Source organism: Schistocerca piceifrons, chromosome 7 (genome assembly GCF_021461385.2).
Source record: "Schistocerca piceifrons isolate TAMUIC-IGC-003096 chromosome 7, iqSchPice1.1, whole genome shotgun sequence".
In the NCBI taxonomy this organism is placed as follows: domain Eukaryota; kingdom Metazoa; phylum Arthropoda; class Insecta; order Orthoptera; family Acrididae; genus Schistocerca; species Schistocerca piceifrons.
In genome coordinates, this window is record NC_060144.1 from 170,649,612 (window position 1) to 170,664,050 (window position 14,439).

Genomic DNA, 14,439 nt, shown 5'->3' on the forward strand with positions numbered 1-14,439 from the left:
AGTGAAATGTGCAGGAGCTCCATCGTGCATGAACCACATGTTGTGTCGTACTTGTAAAGACACATGTTCTAGCAGCACAGGTAGAGTATCCCGTATGAAATCATGGCGGTGAATCGAAGAATTACAGACATACTGACGAAACTAAAATGAGCTCTAACACGGAAATTACGAGTTTCCGGACACATGTCCACATAACATCTTTTCTTTATTTGTGTGTGAGGAATGTTTCCTGAAAGTTTGGCGGTATCTTTTTGTAACACCCTGTATATTGTAAACTACAACGGTCCTATCACACTTCCCTGTGGTACTCCAGATATTTATTACCTTTACATGTGTCGAATTAGTTCCGTTAAGAGCGACATGCTGAGCTCTATCTGCAACCAAGACTTGAATCCAATCGCAGATCTGCTCCTGTACTCCGTAAGCTCGTATTTTTTTCGTTAAACGGCAATGCGGGACAGTGTCAAATGCCTTACTGAAATCATGGAACACGGCATCAACCCGAGCGCCGTTGTTCCACTGCGCTGTGGATCTCATGGAGAAACACAAAGAGCTGAGTTTCGCAGCTCTGTTTGCGGAATCCATGTTGATTTTTATAGAGGAGATGTTCATTTTCCAAGAACGTCATAATTCTTGAGCATAAAACAAGTTCCATAATTTTACAGCAGTTCGACGTTAACGTTATAGATCTATACTTCTGTGAGTCTATCTTACGGCCTTTCTTAAAAACGGGAATGACCTGCGCTTTTTTTCCAGTCGTTAGATACTTTTAATTGCTCAAGTGATCTACGATAAATTACAGCTAGAAGGGGAGCAAGTTCTTTCACATAATCTTTATACAATCTTCTAGGTATCTCGTCTGGTCCTGAAGCATCTCCACTACTAAACAATTGTAGCTGAGTTTCAGTTCCGCTATCGGCTATCCCAATATCTGTCATTTCGACGTTCGAACGGCAATTGAAAGGAGGGACAGTGTTACGATCTCACGCGGCCTTCTCTCTGTTATCTTCCTTTTCGGTGCCGGTGTGGTCGCTCAGAAAATGAATAGATAATTTTGACCCACTTACTCATTTTACAAACGACCAAAATCTCTTAGGGTTTTTACTCAGGTCGGTTGACAACGTTTTAGTTTCAAGATCATTGAACGCTTCTCTCATTACTCTCCTTACGCTCATTTTCGCTTCGTTCGGTTATTGTTTGTCAGCTAGGTTTTTACTTCTTTTGAATCTGAGATGAAGTGCTCTATGTATACGTTAGTGTAGCGTACGGTTGTTAAACCATGGTGGATCTTCCCCATCCCTTGAAAGCTTTACATGGAAAATACTTGTCTAGGGCATATAGAACGATGCCTTTGAATTTTTTCCATTTGTTCTCCACATTTTCGTCCTCATCACCGAATATTTGATGCTGACTGCTGAGGTATTGAGAAGTTTCTATCCTGTCATCCTTGCTGAGCAAATACATTTTCCTGCCTTTCTTAACATTCCTTGGAAGACCCGTCGTCATAGATGCTGTTCCAGCCTTATGATCACTGATACCTTCCTCTACGTTAACTGATTCGATAAGTTCAGGTGTGTTTCTGACCAGGAGGTATAAGACGTTACCCTCACGAGTGTATGTTGAGTTGGCGGAGTTTTTATGTAGTTTATGTTCCCATACAACCACAACTTTTGATGCTCCCAAGTTGTGGCTGGCACCATTTGCTGTGTAAATAAAAAGAATTCAAGAATATGTCTTCTGTGACTCGTTGATGATATAACGGGTTTGTTAGTTATTACATCTGCTGCTAAATTCTGCTCATTTGTTGACAGGAGTGAAAGCGGATCACCCATATACAGGATGTCAAAGAAATGTTGCCACAAACTTCGATGGGTTGTAGAGGACGTTTCGAGGAAGAGATCGAGGATAGGTACCATTGTCCCAAAACGTCACCCAACGACGCTTCAGAGCGTAGAAGTCATAGGTGCCGGTACCTGCCATTTGGCCACCCCTTCGGCAGCAAGCGTGATTTTGTACGCCGGCGGATCGTAGGCTGATCCGTCTCGCAATGTTTTTATTCAGTGACCGCAACTGATCCCCACGATCGCCAATGGAGCAGATGGAATTAGCTGTTAAATAGACAGGTCTTGTGTGCTATGAATACTATTCTCTGTTGCCTTGGTGGATGACGGTTTCCGACAGGAGTTCCATCTGCAGTTTTCTCTTCTCCCGTATACCGAAAAATATTCGAGATTTTTTGGGTTCCGGGAGAAAAATAAACTGTAGATGGAAACCTGTGGTCGGAACTGTCATCCACTAAGCCAACAGACCATCGTACTTATAGAAGACTAGACTTGTCTACGCAGTAGCTAGCTCCAGCTTCTTCACTGGAGACCGTAGCAATGAGTTACGATCAGTGAACAACAAACGATGTCTTGAGACGTTCCGCCTACCATTCGTTAGCGTACAAGGTCATAACTCCTGCCGAAGTGGCGGGTGGCAGCTCCTATGCCTCTGACGCTCTGTAGCACCGTTGGAAGACGTTTCGGACACGGGTTCCTATCCTCGATTTCTTCCTCAAGACAACCTCTAAAATCCTTCGAATTTTGTCAACACTTTTGGACCCGTATTCTGTCTTGACGACAATATGTGACAGTCGCTAAACTTGACTCCAATGTTGTTATCAAGGAATTGCTTCGCTGAAAGCAATGAATTGCCTGTAAAATTATGATAATAACGTAATACCAGGAATGATATACGTTCTCAACACTTAATTTCAGAACTTTCCCTTTTTTATAGTAATAATGTATGGACTTTTAATAATTCATGAGGACCAAATAAATTCCGCTTTTTTTGTACTAGGGAATGTTGAATGATAATACTTCAAAATTTTGTATTCAGTTCTCAATATCGGTTGCGTTATGACATACCTTGCGTACTACTTGTTCAAGTTTCACGATTCGCTGACGCAAGTAGCAACTTTCTGCCGCCAGAGGGCTCCGAATTGTAACGTGTAACGTGGCGCTGTGTAACGTAGCTATGCGACGACAAACCCTCAGAAAACTAAAAGTTCCAATTAGAAGATTTCGTCGACACATTGGAGCTCTCTCTCCTTCTGCATGACAGTCCCAGACCACATACGACCGCTGTAACATCTGCAATAATCCGACGTCTTGGGTTCACCATCACCTCTCATCCTCCATACAGTTCCGATTCAGCCCCATCTGATTTTCAACTTTTCCGGAAGCAGAAAACACCAACAAGGACTTCCTCTGATAGTCATGAAGCGGTGCGAGCAGAGATAAGGTTGTGGCTCAGGCAACAAATTCAGACATTATACAGTGACGGTATGAACAAATTGGTCTCTCGTTGGGAGAAATGTGATTGTCGGCATGGTGAATATGTTGAGAAATAAATATCTAAAGACAAGGAATAAAGATATATAATATTAATAAAGTTTGTATTATTTAAAATGCTCTAAGATTTTTCACATAAAATATTCGGAGGCATACCTTGGTATGTCACATGAAAACCAACTTACAATAGGGACCGCAAACACTACGATACAGATTTTGTTTTATTTTAAGAAGTTTTATAAAGTTTATGCAGGTTGCAATATATTAACTGCAATGGTAAATTTTTCCATCAATGTAAGTTGTTTAAGTAAGATTTTTCAGCAATCCTTCGTTTTATGAAACCTACTTACAAAATTGTAAAATTCGCTTAATCTGTGTAATGCAAATTGACAGGAATTCAATGTTGTCCGAAACAGACGGAGGTTGGTTCAAATGGCTCTGAGCACTATGGGACATAACATCTATGGTCATCAGTCCCCTAGCACTTAGAACTACTTAAACCTAACTAACCTAAGGACATCACACAACATCCAGTCATCACGAGGCAGAGAAAATCCCTGACCCCGCCGGGAATTAGACGGAGGTGCTCGCAAAGTCGGCAGTTCCACCCAGGGCGCATAAACACCGCGATATGACTCTAATTACACAACATGTAGTCGCCAACAATGTAGACCTATAATTATTTGCAGCCGCCCGGAGATCCATACTGAAAATGGGACTGAGAAGTTTTGTGGAAAGGTTCGTTAATTCAGTGGCCTACGACAAACCTCTATTAGAAAGGAAGAACTTTGCTTTGCACAATGTATATAGAAATGTTGATGTGTGTCATCAGTACCATTGTTTTTTTCCCCTCTGGAAAACTTTAACTGAATTTTGGTTTCACTGTCACATACGGAAAAATCTTTAGTTTTCAGCTTTCCTGCGATAATTGTGAGAAGGAACCATATTACAGTATTCCGCAGTAAAATACCTTTTTGGTATAGAATTCAATATTTCTGTTATTGCACATATCGGTGCCAGAATTGTCACCAAGAGACTGTATTGATGATCGCCTTCCATGTAATGACTAAGAGTACGACTGAAACTTCTTAGGATCTTTCATCCGTCTGGTCATCACCATTTTATTCACTAAGCACTTATCACGTTGCTCCCCGTTTCCTCATTTTGGCTTCGTCCAGTCCCTCCCCTTTCTATAACATGCAGTGAACTGTGACCACGTACAGCAACAGCTGTGAATGTAGCAATTCCAGTTATTCTCGCGAAAGTAAAAGACGATTTGGTCTACCGTCTGGTTGCTTGTCATGTGTCCATTGGAGGGCCTGTGTAACAATTATGAACAGTAAGTCGATACTTTTATACCGAACACGGTTGTAAGTAGTATCCCATGGCTGTAGAGGGTGGGCAATGTAAAACTGACCTGGTAACTATCTACATCTACAGCCAAACATTTATACCTACGCAAATTATGAACCTGTAAACCTGTTGTGTCTGTAGCCGGTCGTTGTGGCCGAGGGGTTCTATGCGCTTCAGTGCGGAACCGCGCTGCTGCTACGGTCGCAGGTTTGAATCCTGCCTCGGGCATGGATGTGTGTGTTGTCCTTAGGTTAGGTATGTTTAAGTAGTTCTAAGTCTAGGGGACTAATGACCTCCGATCTTAAGTCCCATAGTGCTTAGAGCCATTTGAACCATTTTTTTTTGTTGTGTCTGTACATTGAAAATATTTGCCAAAATCTGATTGCAAGTGGTGTAGGGTGTGTAGTAGAATACAATAAGACCAATTTTAATAAAATTTGCAGTCTGTCTGAACACAATAAACTCCAAAACTACTAGACGAATTTTTATGGCATTTCCAAACTACAGCGTAGCTGGGGGTAACATATGGGCTTTATTTCACTATAATCCTATCACAAAAGAAAGAGATATTTCAATTTCATGTCTTGTAAGTAGACTCAGCTTGATAGTTCGTATGTTTACCTCAGTAGCGTGATCATCATGGCATAGTACACCAAAAAACCAATATAAAGCGCTGTTAGGTTTCTCTTAACTCGGTGACAGAATTAAATACTGCACTCTTATCTGTATCAATGCACGCTAACATTGAATTTATTTGGCTACAATATACGGATTTTCCTATTTTGCTTTACGAGTAAAAATCTTACAAAAATTACATTGCTTCTTTCATTAGGTTTTATGTGTATCTGAATTCTTGGCTAGGAAGAATGAATTTATTGAATTTGCTTTGTGCTTTGGGTGCCTACTTGTTTTGAATTCGCTTTTTTATTACTCAAAGTGTCTAGAAAATAGTCGAGTTTTTCTTTGTACACTACAGTGCATAAGAGACTGAGAATTATGCAGGCACAAGAATCCAATGAAAATCGTGAAGGGAGACATGCTGTGGCTCGTGGACATCAGGCCTTAACGCATTCTGGAAGCGCAAAGTAACTCCGATTGAGACCGCATGCCTTAACTCGCACCTCACTACAGAAACAGTCATCCAGCAATAGATACATAGTGCTACCTGTATGTCGCTAGCTTACCACTGACAGGAAATTGTCCTTGTTAATGAACGTCACAGATGATGTTGGAAATGGCCACAGGTGATGTCGATGTAGTACTGTGCTTAGATGGAAAACTGAGAATCCAAAGTACTGATTCTACTTCTCTCACGAGAGACCGGCAGAATTCAACACTCAAAAAATCGTATGGATGCTTTAACAACAGTAAATTTGAAACAATAAAGTTGTAAGTCTTTTTCGATAATATTTCGAACGCAACACTCTCTTGCACTGTCTTGCACACTCTCACTTGCACATATAAACAGAATAGAGATTACGTCGGACTTTATTCTAGGTTTTCCTTTGCTCGAGCAATGTTGTCTGATACTCAAAATTTTTCGGAAATTTACTATTTTTATTCGCCGTAGAGCCCGTTTAGAGCCATTTTGCCATTAAATTTTGTATTTCAGGTTTTGCTCGAGGTATTGCCTGAACACTTTCTGCCTTAAACTCTTGCACAAATGTAGTGTTCCGTTAACTGGCCACTAAACACCCAAATGGAACGACACAGCAGAGTACTCGGGACAGAGCACGTTTGAGATGTGTATATGCAGATATGTGAAAGCAGCCGACTGGTGAATCAAAATGACATTATCCCACACTTTCTGTATGGTTAGTTCTCCTGTTCATTAACAAGAGTCAATTCCCCGTCAGTCTTATCAGTATTTTAGGAACCATTTTATATTGCGTACCCGGTGAATAAGGACGGCTCTAGAGACCTGGTCAGGATAAGTGGCTGCTTCATTTTCTTGTCTTGGAGAGTGCTGCAATCTACTGGAAAGCATTTAAAACAGTTCAAAGAGATTTCTTTGGTTTTGCCAGTGAGTTTCGTGACGATAGCTGGTTGCTCTTCTCACCCCTCTACAGAGAAATGTCTGGTTTTTCCACTACTTCTGATGTAAGGCAAGCCACAAATTCATCTGCATGTATTAAAAATATTTATTGTGACTTTAATTCCTACAATGTTTTTGAAAGCGAACATTGTCGCCATTCACTTGATAGGGCAGAGTGCTCATGTGTTCACTTCAAAGAGCATACACTTTGTAATGTAGTTACCTTGTTTTAGTACAACGGAAACGATGATAAGACAAGAGTATCTAATTACGAGGACGTGCTTAAAAGTAATTCCTCCGATTTTATGTGAAAACTGTTAAAGATTAGTAAGCGAAACTATCTTTACTAAGTTTTTACATCTTTGTTCATCATGTCTCCATATTTAATTCTCAATATAGTCATACTGACGACGATCACATTTCTCAAAACGATAGACCAGTCTACTGACACGGCCGCTGTACAATGTTTCACTTTGTCGACATAGCCACAGCCTCCCCTCTGCGTTCACTGCTTCATCACTGTTAAAGTGAAGTCCTCGATGGTGTTCTTTAGGTTTTGGAAAGAAATAAAATTCTGATGGGGTCGAGTCGGGACACTATGGAGGATGATGATCGATGAGAGTGAACCCAAGGTGTCGTATTGTTGCACATGTTACAGGACTCTTGTATGGTCTGGCGTTGTCATCACAAGACGTAGCTTTCGTTCTTCTATGGATTTAAATTAGAGGTACGTTTTCTGCGGTTAGAAACTCGATTACAGCTCCGTGTTTCTCACGCACCGACATAGTTACGTTACACACCGCCATATTAAGCGCTACATTTCGGAGCTCTCTAGCAGATGAACGCTGCAACTTGCACCAGCGTAGCGTGAAAGTCGGAAAATTCGGAGGCACCACGTTTCAGCACGCCCTTGTATATTAAGGCATTACTGTATAAACAACGTGGTGAAAGGTTAGGTTCTCTTATAAGAGGTGAATATTAAGATACCATCAAATCATACACGCACCAAAAAAGTTTTGCTTCACCTTGGTTCCGAGAGTTTCGGAACCTGTACACAAAACGGGAATAGAGATCAATATAAAAATCATTTTCGCCCTTTTTATTCCTCATGAAAACGGCACATTGCCTGTTGTACCATCATACAGCGAGACCCTTAGAAGTGGTGGTCCAGATTGCTGTACGCACCGGTACCCCTAATACCCAGTAGTACGTCCTCCTGCATTGACGCGTGCCTGTATTCGTAGTGGCATACTATCCACAAGTTCATTAAGGCACTGTTGCTCCAGACTGTCCCACTCATCAACGGCGATTCGGCGTGGAACACTCAGAGTGATTGGTGGATCACGTCGTCCATAAACAGCCCTTTTCAATCTATCCCAGGCATGTTCGATAGGGTTCATGTCTGGAGAGCATGCTGGCCACTCTAGTCGAGCAATGTTGTTATCCTGAAGGGAAGTCATTCATAAGACGTGCACGATGGGGGCGTAAATTCTCGTCCATGAAGACAAATGCCTCACCAATGTGCTGCCCATATGGTTGCATCGGAGGATGGCATTCACGCGTCATACAGCCTTTACGGCGCTTTCCATGACCACCAGCGGCCCAACACAATGCCACCTCGAAACAACAGGGAACATCCACCCTGCTGCACTCGCTGGACAGTGTGTCTAAGGGGTTCAGCCTGACCCGGTTGCCTCCAAACACGTCTCCTACGATTCTCCAGTAGAAAGCAGGTGCGACACTCGCCGGTGAAGAGAACGTGATGCCAATCATGAGCGGTCCATTTGGCATCTTGTTGGGCCTATCTGTACTGCGCTACATGGTGTCGTGGTTGCGAAGATGGACCTGGCCATTGACGTCGGGGGGTAAAGTTGCGCATAGTGCAGCCCATTGCGCACAGTTTGAATCGTTTCACCACGTTCTGAGGCTGCACGGAAAGCATTATTCAACATGGTGGCTTTCCTGTCAGTGTTCCTCCGAGCCATAATTCATAGGCAGCGGTCATCCACTGAGCGAAGCATGTCATCGACAGTTCCTGTCTCTCTGTATCTCCTCCATTTTGGAACAACATCGCTTCGGTTCACTACCCTTATTGAGAGTCCTTCCTGGCACAAAACAACAATACGGACACGATCGAACGACGATACTGACTATCTAGGTGTGGTTGAACTACAGACACATGATCCATATACCTCCTTCGTGGTGGAATGACTGGAACTGATTGGCTGTCGGACCCCTTCCGTCTAATAAGCGCTGCTCACGCATGGTTGTTTACATTTTGGGGAGGGTTTAGTGACATCTATGAACAGTCAAAGGGACTGCGTCTGTGATAAAATAGCTACAGTCAACGTCTATCTTCAGGAGTTGTGGGAACCGGGATAATGCGAAACGTTTTTTGATGGGTGTATAAGAAAACCATTACAACAATCATGGGATTCACAAGCCTAGCAACAGTCATTGGATGCCATAAGAAAAAAAAAGTGTTATTGACCGCAACAGCCAAACTATTCAGTCTGTCAAGGGAACCACTTAAAACGTAACTTAGTAAAGAAAGCAGGGATGCTAATGAAGACAAGAAGATTCTTGAGAACTTCAGATATGTATTCGACCAACAGCAAGAGGAAGAGCTTCTAAGCCATACTTTTGACATGAATCGAAGGTATTACGGCTTATTAGTAACTGATTTTCACCACTTGGCATTCCACCTTCCTCAGCAGAAACCCATTCAACAAAGATGAAAAATGGCAGACAAGGGTATGGTAACACTGTTTAGGAAGAGGCATAATTAGAAAACGAGAAACCGCTTCATCTGAGTCTTACTTTTGTCCGTTTCTGTCTTTCTGACCACTTTGCCCTACCTACTGGGCTAAGTGGCCTTTTCGGAAACATCCACTCACCGAGCAAGGTGGCGCAGTGAATAGCACACTGGATTCGCATTCGGGAGGACGACGGTTCAAACTCGTTTCCGATGATATTGATATAGGTTTTCCGTGGTTTCCTTAAATCGCTTCAGGCAAATGCCGAGGTGGTTCCTTTGAAAGGGCACGGCCGATTTCCTTCCCTAATCTGTTGGAACCGATGTTTTCCCCCTTCCCGAAATCAACCAACCAACTTCCACTTAAACTCACTTTTCTTTTAGAAAAAGAGGATTTAAATAATAATGCAACTGGTACACTATTTTTGTAGGAGTATTTCATATGCTCATGTATGACATGATGTCTAACAAAGACATCATTAGAGTAGTCACTAAAAAAAATACCCTTGTAAAATTGGACATGTGTTGTAAAGAAACACTTTGTAGTTCTATACTGCGACATATAGACCATTACCTGCAACCTTATTAACCGGCAACTTGGAACCAATGCCAAGGTAAACTTTTAGTTTCGGAGAGTAAGTTAACATTTACTCCCAGTTTCCGCTTCCATTCATGTTGAAGATACAGCCATGGCAGATCTGAGGAATCTATTTCAGACATTCAGTATTTTATTCACTTACGATATTTATTAGTTCTTAAAATAAGCCGTCGCTCCCTGTTAAAATATTTCACATCCCAGGGAAAACCGTGGCAATAGTTGTGTGTATGTCAGTCCTTTCTCTCGCACCCACAGGACTCTGCCTGCTCGAGGCTTCGGTGTCGTTGATAGTCCTCATTAAGCTCAAACAGGCCTCGAGGACCGACGTCATGTCTCTAATACACCAGCGCCCAGCGCTGCAAGACAATATCCTCCCGCGGCAATCAGACAAATTATCCGCAGACGCCGTTCCGCATACTCAGTGCGTCGGCCACGCAGATCTGCAGACGCCGGCCTGTGCAGGCAGTGGTGGACTCCTTCGATCCATTACCCAGATTGCCAGGAGAGAGAGATGGGTAGGGTTAGGCCTCGCCACGCCGCGGCGCGGGCCGCACACAGCGCCAACTCTTTCATTACGGGGCGGCCGAGAAGGGGAAGACGGCGGCGTCGCGGGTGCATTCCGTCCGTCCAGGAGCTGGCGGCGGCGGCGGCGTCGCTTTCATCAGCTGAGAGCTGACGGCGCACAAAGAGAGCAGTGACCGCGGGCAGGAGCCGCCGTCACCTGGCAGCGAGCCGTGGTCGCCGGTGCACTCCATAGAGTAGCGCATTGGCATCCACAGCGTGGCGTTCCACGATCTTGTTTTACAACGTATCTCTGAGCTACAGGTACCGTCTTGGATTTTCCTAGATGTTACCGGGCAAAGCTACCTCCTGAAGAACTGAGCAGTGTGGCTTATCGCTTCTATCTCTCGTGGCCATGGCTACCATCAAGTCATCCAGGGTATCTTATGTACTGCAGCAGCTAGCTGACTTCATAAAAAGTATCGCTCGGTGTTTGAGACCAAGGAAAGGTCACACTTGTCGGTTTCCACAAGCCACATAAGTTCAGTGAGCTCCTGCTTTTAGCTGGTGTGGGATCAGCGGAGCGTGCTGTGCACTGATTTGCTACCGGATATGGCTTGTGCGCGAACAACCTACGACTTCGATCTCATGAGTTAGCAAGATGGGGGGAGGGGGGGTTGTAAGGGCTAGCACACATTACCTCTTAGAACATGGATACAGGCATATGAAGATTTCTTGGTGCGGCTGTAATTTCGGATCTAACTCCAGTCCAGATTTTTTAGATGACTGTGCTAAAATAATAGATTCCGTCTATTTCTGTCACTTCCTCGTCTTTAACGAGCTGCAGAAAGCAGCGGTCCAAGACACTGGCCCACGATTTCGTCACCGATGTCCAACCCAAAATTATGGCAGAAATATACATCCCCTTTATCCACCCCAATCCAGATAAGGGTGCTCTGTCCCCTTCAGGCACAATGGAATCACAACAGTTGCTTACATTTCTCGAAGGGAAAAGAAAATCCATAATGATTTGCTGACTCTGCGTTCAGTTATACACGACAAACCTACTGTAGTTCACTTGGAAGAGCACCATCTTGATTAACCGTTATAATTGAAGTGCAGCTACTCACGGACGCCCAGTGTGTGCTGCAATTATCGTATGGCAGCTGGAAACTTGGTAGACATTCTAATGCGTTAATGTGGATCCAATAGCCCTCCGCTCTGGCCGAGCGGTTCTAAGCGCTTGAGTCTGGGACCACGCGACAGCTACGGCTGCAGGTTCGAATCCTGCCTCGGGCATGGATGTGTGTAATGTCCTTAGGTTAGTTAAGTTTAAGTAGTTCTAAGTTCTAGGGGACTGATGACCTCAGATGTTAAGTCTCATAGTGCTCAGAGCCATTTGAACCATTTTTTTTAAGCGGAACCAGTATATTCTGGAAGAAAGTTCCGATATCGGCCAGCAGGTGCTGACCTGGCGCTGTGAATGCAAGAAACCCTTATAGAATCGTCTCTATAAGTAATGGATTAGAAAATAGACGTCGTCAGAAAAGGTCAAACAACTGAGTAACGCATAATGTTCATTTTCTTATTAAACGACGCTAACGAAGTTTGTTGACGTCGACTAGACGTTGCACGGTTGAAAGGACGCAATTTACAGTTTCTCGCAGCAGTTCCAGTGGAATTTGCGCTAGGTGTTCCTGAATGCTGGCCTTCAGTTCAGGTAGAGGCCGAACGTATCCCTCGTAAGCGCTATCTTTTAGGTATCTCTAGACTCAAAAGACACATGGATACATTTGAGATGATCTTTCAGGGCGCACATCTGGAAAACCTCTGGACTAACAGCAAACGTTGCTCCATTTTGCAGTTACGGAGTGTGAGACTGCGGCTGGTCGATGAATTGTAAAAGTACGAGTGGCGTCCAACAACTAACTCTTCACTTTTTTTCTGAACGCAGATTGGTACCCAACATACCATATTATTCTCTACTCATTTGGCTACAAAATCCGGTTTATCAGCATAATCTCCGTTCAACACGACGGCCTTAAGCCACTTTACTGGGAGGACCTGTATGCCTGCATGGTATAACTTCACTGACTGACGGCGGAGTCAAACGACTTGCTGTATCAATAACCTCCCCACTACTCACGTTGCCGTAACCTTGCCGGCTGAGGGTGCCGCTACGAACTTTTTCTTCGGAGAAGAGGTTGTGGATTGCTGTTTTGTTTATTGTTCGAAGTGGATAACCCACGATTCATCGCCTGTGGCGTAACGCGTAAGAAATTTCGCGCATATGGTCCTTCGTTGCTCCTTATGGTCTTCTGCTGGACGGCGAGGATACCAGTGTACACATACATTTGACTACCCCGACTGGTGGACGAGTGTGTCAACGCTACCAACAGAGGCTTCAAGTTGACCAGTAAGGTGTCTGATCGTGGTCCATCGATCACCTAGAATGAGAGTGTCTGCACGTCCCAACACTGCAGCAGTCACAGCTGTGTGCGGCCGGCCGCATGCGGGAGATCGCACAGGTTTGCGCGATCTTGTTGCTATGATGACAGACAGCTCGTCCAAGAACTCACCGTGATTTCATTCACTGTCAACTATCCGTAGACATTGTGCAAGTGCCTATAGATATCTGTGGTGCTCTTGTTTCCAACCAAAAGAAGCTCAGTGGCACCTCTCTGCTTGTAACAATTTGAAGGCTACCTATAGCGCCACTGACTATCGGAACTTTATGAAATTATAGGGGCTGAAGCGGAAATATTCCACAATGTCCCATGGATGAAATCTTAAATTTTCAACCGAAAATAACGGAAAACAGTAATGTATTTCATATTGAACGCCCCTCGTAATATTTCAATAGCTGTCATTTTTATAGCTTCTTGTTAAGGCTCTAAGCCTCGGCTGCTCAACAGAGTCATCTACAGATCCTGTAGCATGAACGACATAAAGCATCCGGCCGTACGTACGCTACGGAATCAAAAGTGTCCGGACACCCCCAAAATATTCGTTTTTCATACCAGGTGCATTGTGCTGCCACTTACTGCCAGGTACTTCATATCAGCGACTTCAGTAGGCATCAGACTTAGTGAGAGAGCAGAATGGGGCGCTCCGCAGAACTCACGGACTTTGAACGTCGTCAGCTGATTGATTGTCACTTGTGTCATACGTCTGTACGCGAGATTTCCACACTTATAAAGATCGATAGGTCCACTGCTTCCGATGTGATAATGAAGTGGATACATGAAGGGACTCGTACAGCACAAAATCGTACAGCCGATCTCGTCTGTTGACTGACAGAGACCGCCGACAGTTGATGAGGGTCGTAATGTGTAATAGGCAGACAGCTATCCAAACCATCACACAGGAATTCCAAACTGCATCAGGATCCACTGCAAGTACTATGCCAGTTAGGCGAGAGATGAGAAAACTTGGATTTCATGGTCGAGCGATTGCTCATAAGAGACACATCACGCCGGTAAAAGCGAAACGACGCTTCGCTTGGTGTAAGGAGCCTAAACATTGAACAATTGAACAGTGGAAAAACGTTATGTGGAGTGACGAATTACAGTACACAATGTGACGATCCGATGACAGAGTGTGCCAGCGTGTGTAGTACCAACAGTAAAATTCGGAGGCGGTGCTGTTGTGGTGTGGTCGTGTTTTTCGTGGTTGGGGCTTGCACCCCTTGTTGTTTTGCGTATCACACCCCAGGCCTACATTGATTTTTCAAGCACCTTCTTGCTTCCCACTGTTGAAGAGCGATTCGTTGATCGAGATTGCATCTTTCAACACGATCGAGCACCTGTTCATAATAAGCGGCCCATGGCGGAGAGGTTGGACGACAATAATGGACTGGCCT

At 43.9% G+C, this 14,439-nt stretch overlaps 2 protein-coding genes across 4 annotated transcripts in view; one reads left to right on the plus strand and one right to left on the minus strand.

Moving 5' to 3' along the window:
• The window catches only part of LOC124805531, a 111,083-nt gene extending 100,240 nt beyond the window's left edge, over positions 1-10,843 (minus strand). The window contains exon 1 of the mRNA XM_047266100.1: positions 10,653-10,843. Coding sequence (XP_047122056.1) covers positions 10,653-10,843 — 191 coding nt within the window. The remainder of the gene's footprint in view (positions 1-10,652) is intronic.
• Positions 1-14,439, plus strand: part of LOC124805010 — a 1,149,888-nt gene that overhangs the window by 385,647 nt on the left and 749,802 nt on the right. The window lies entirely within an intron of this gene.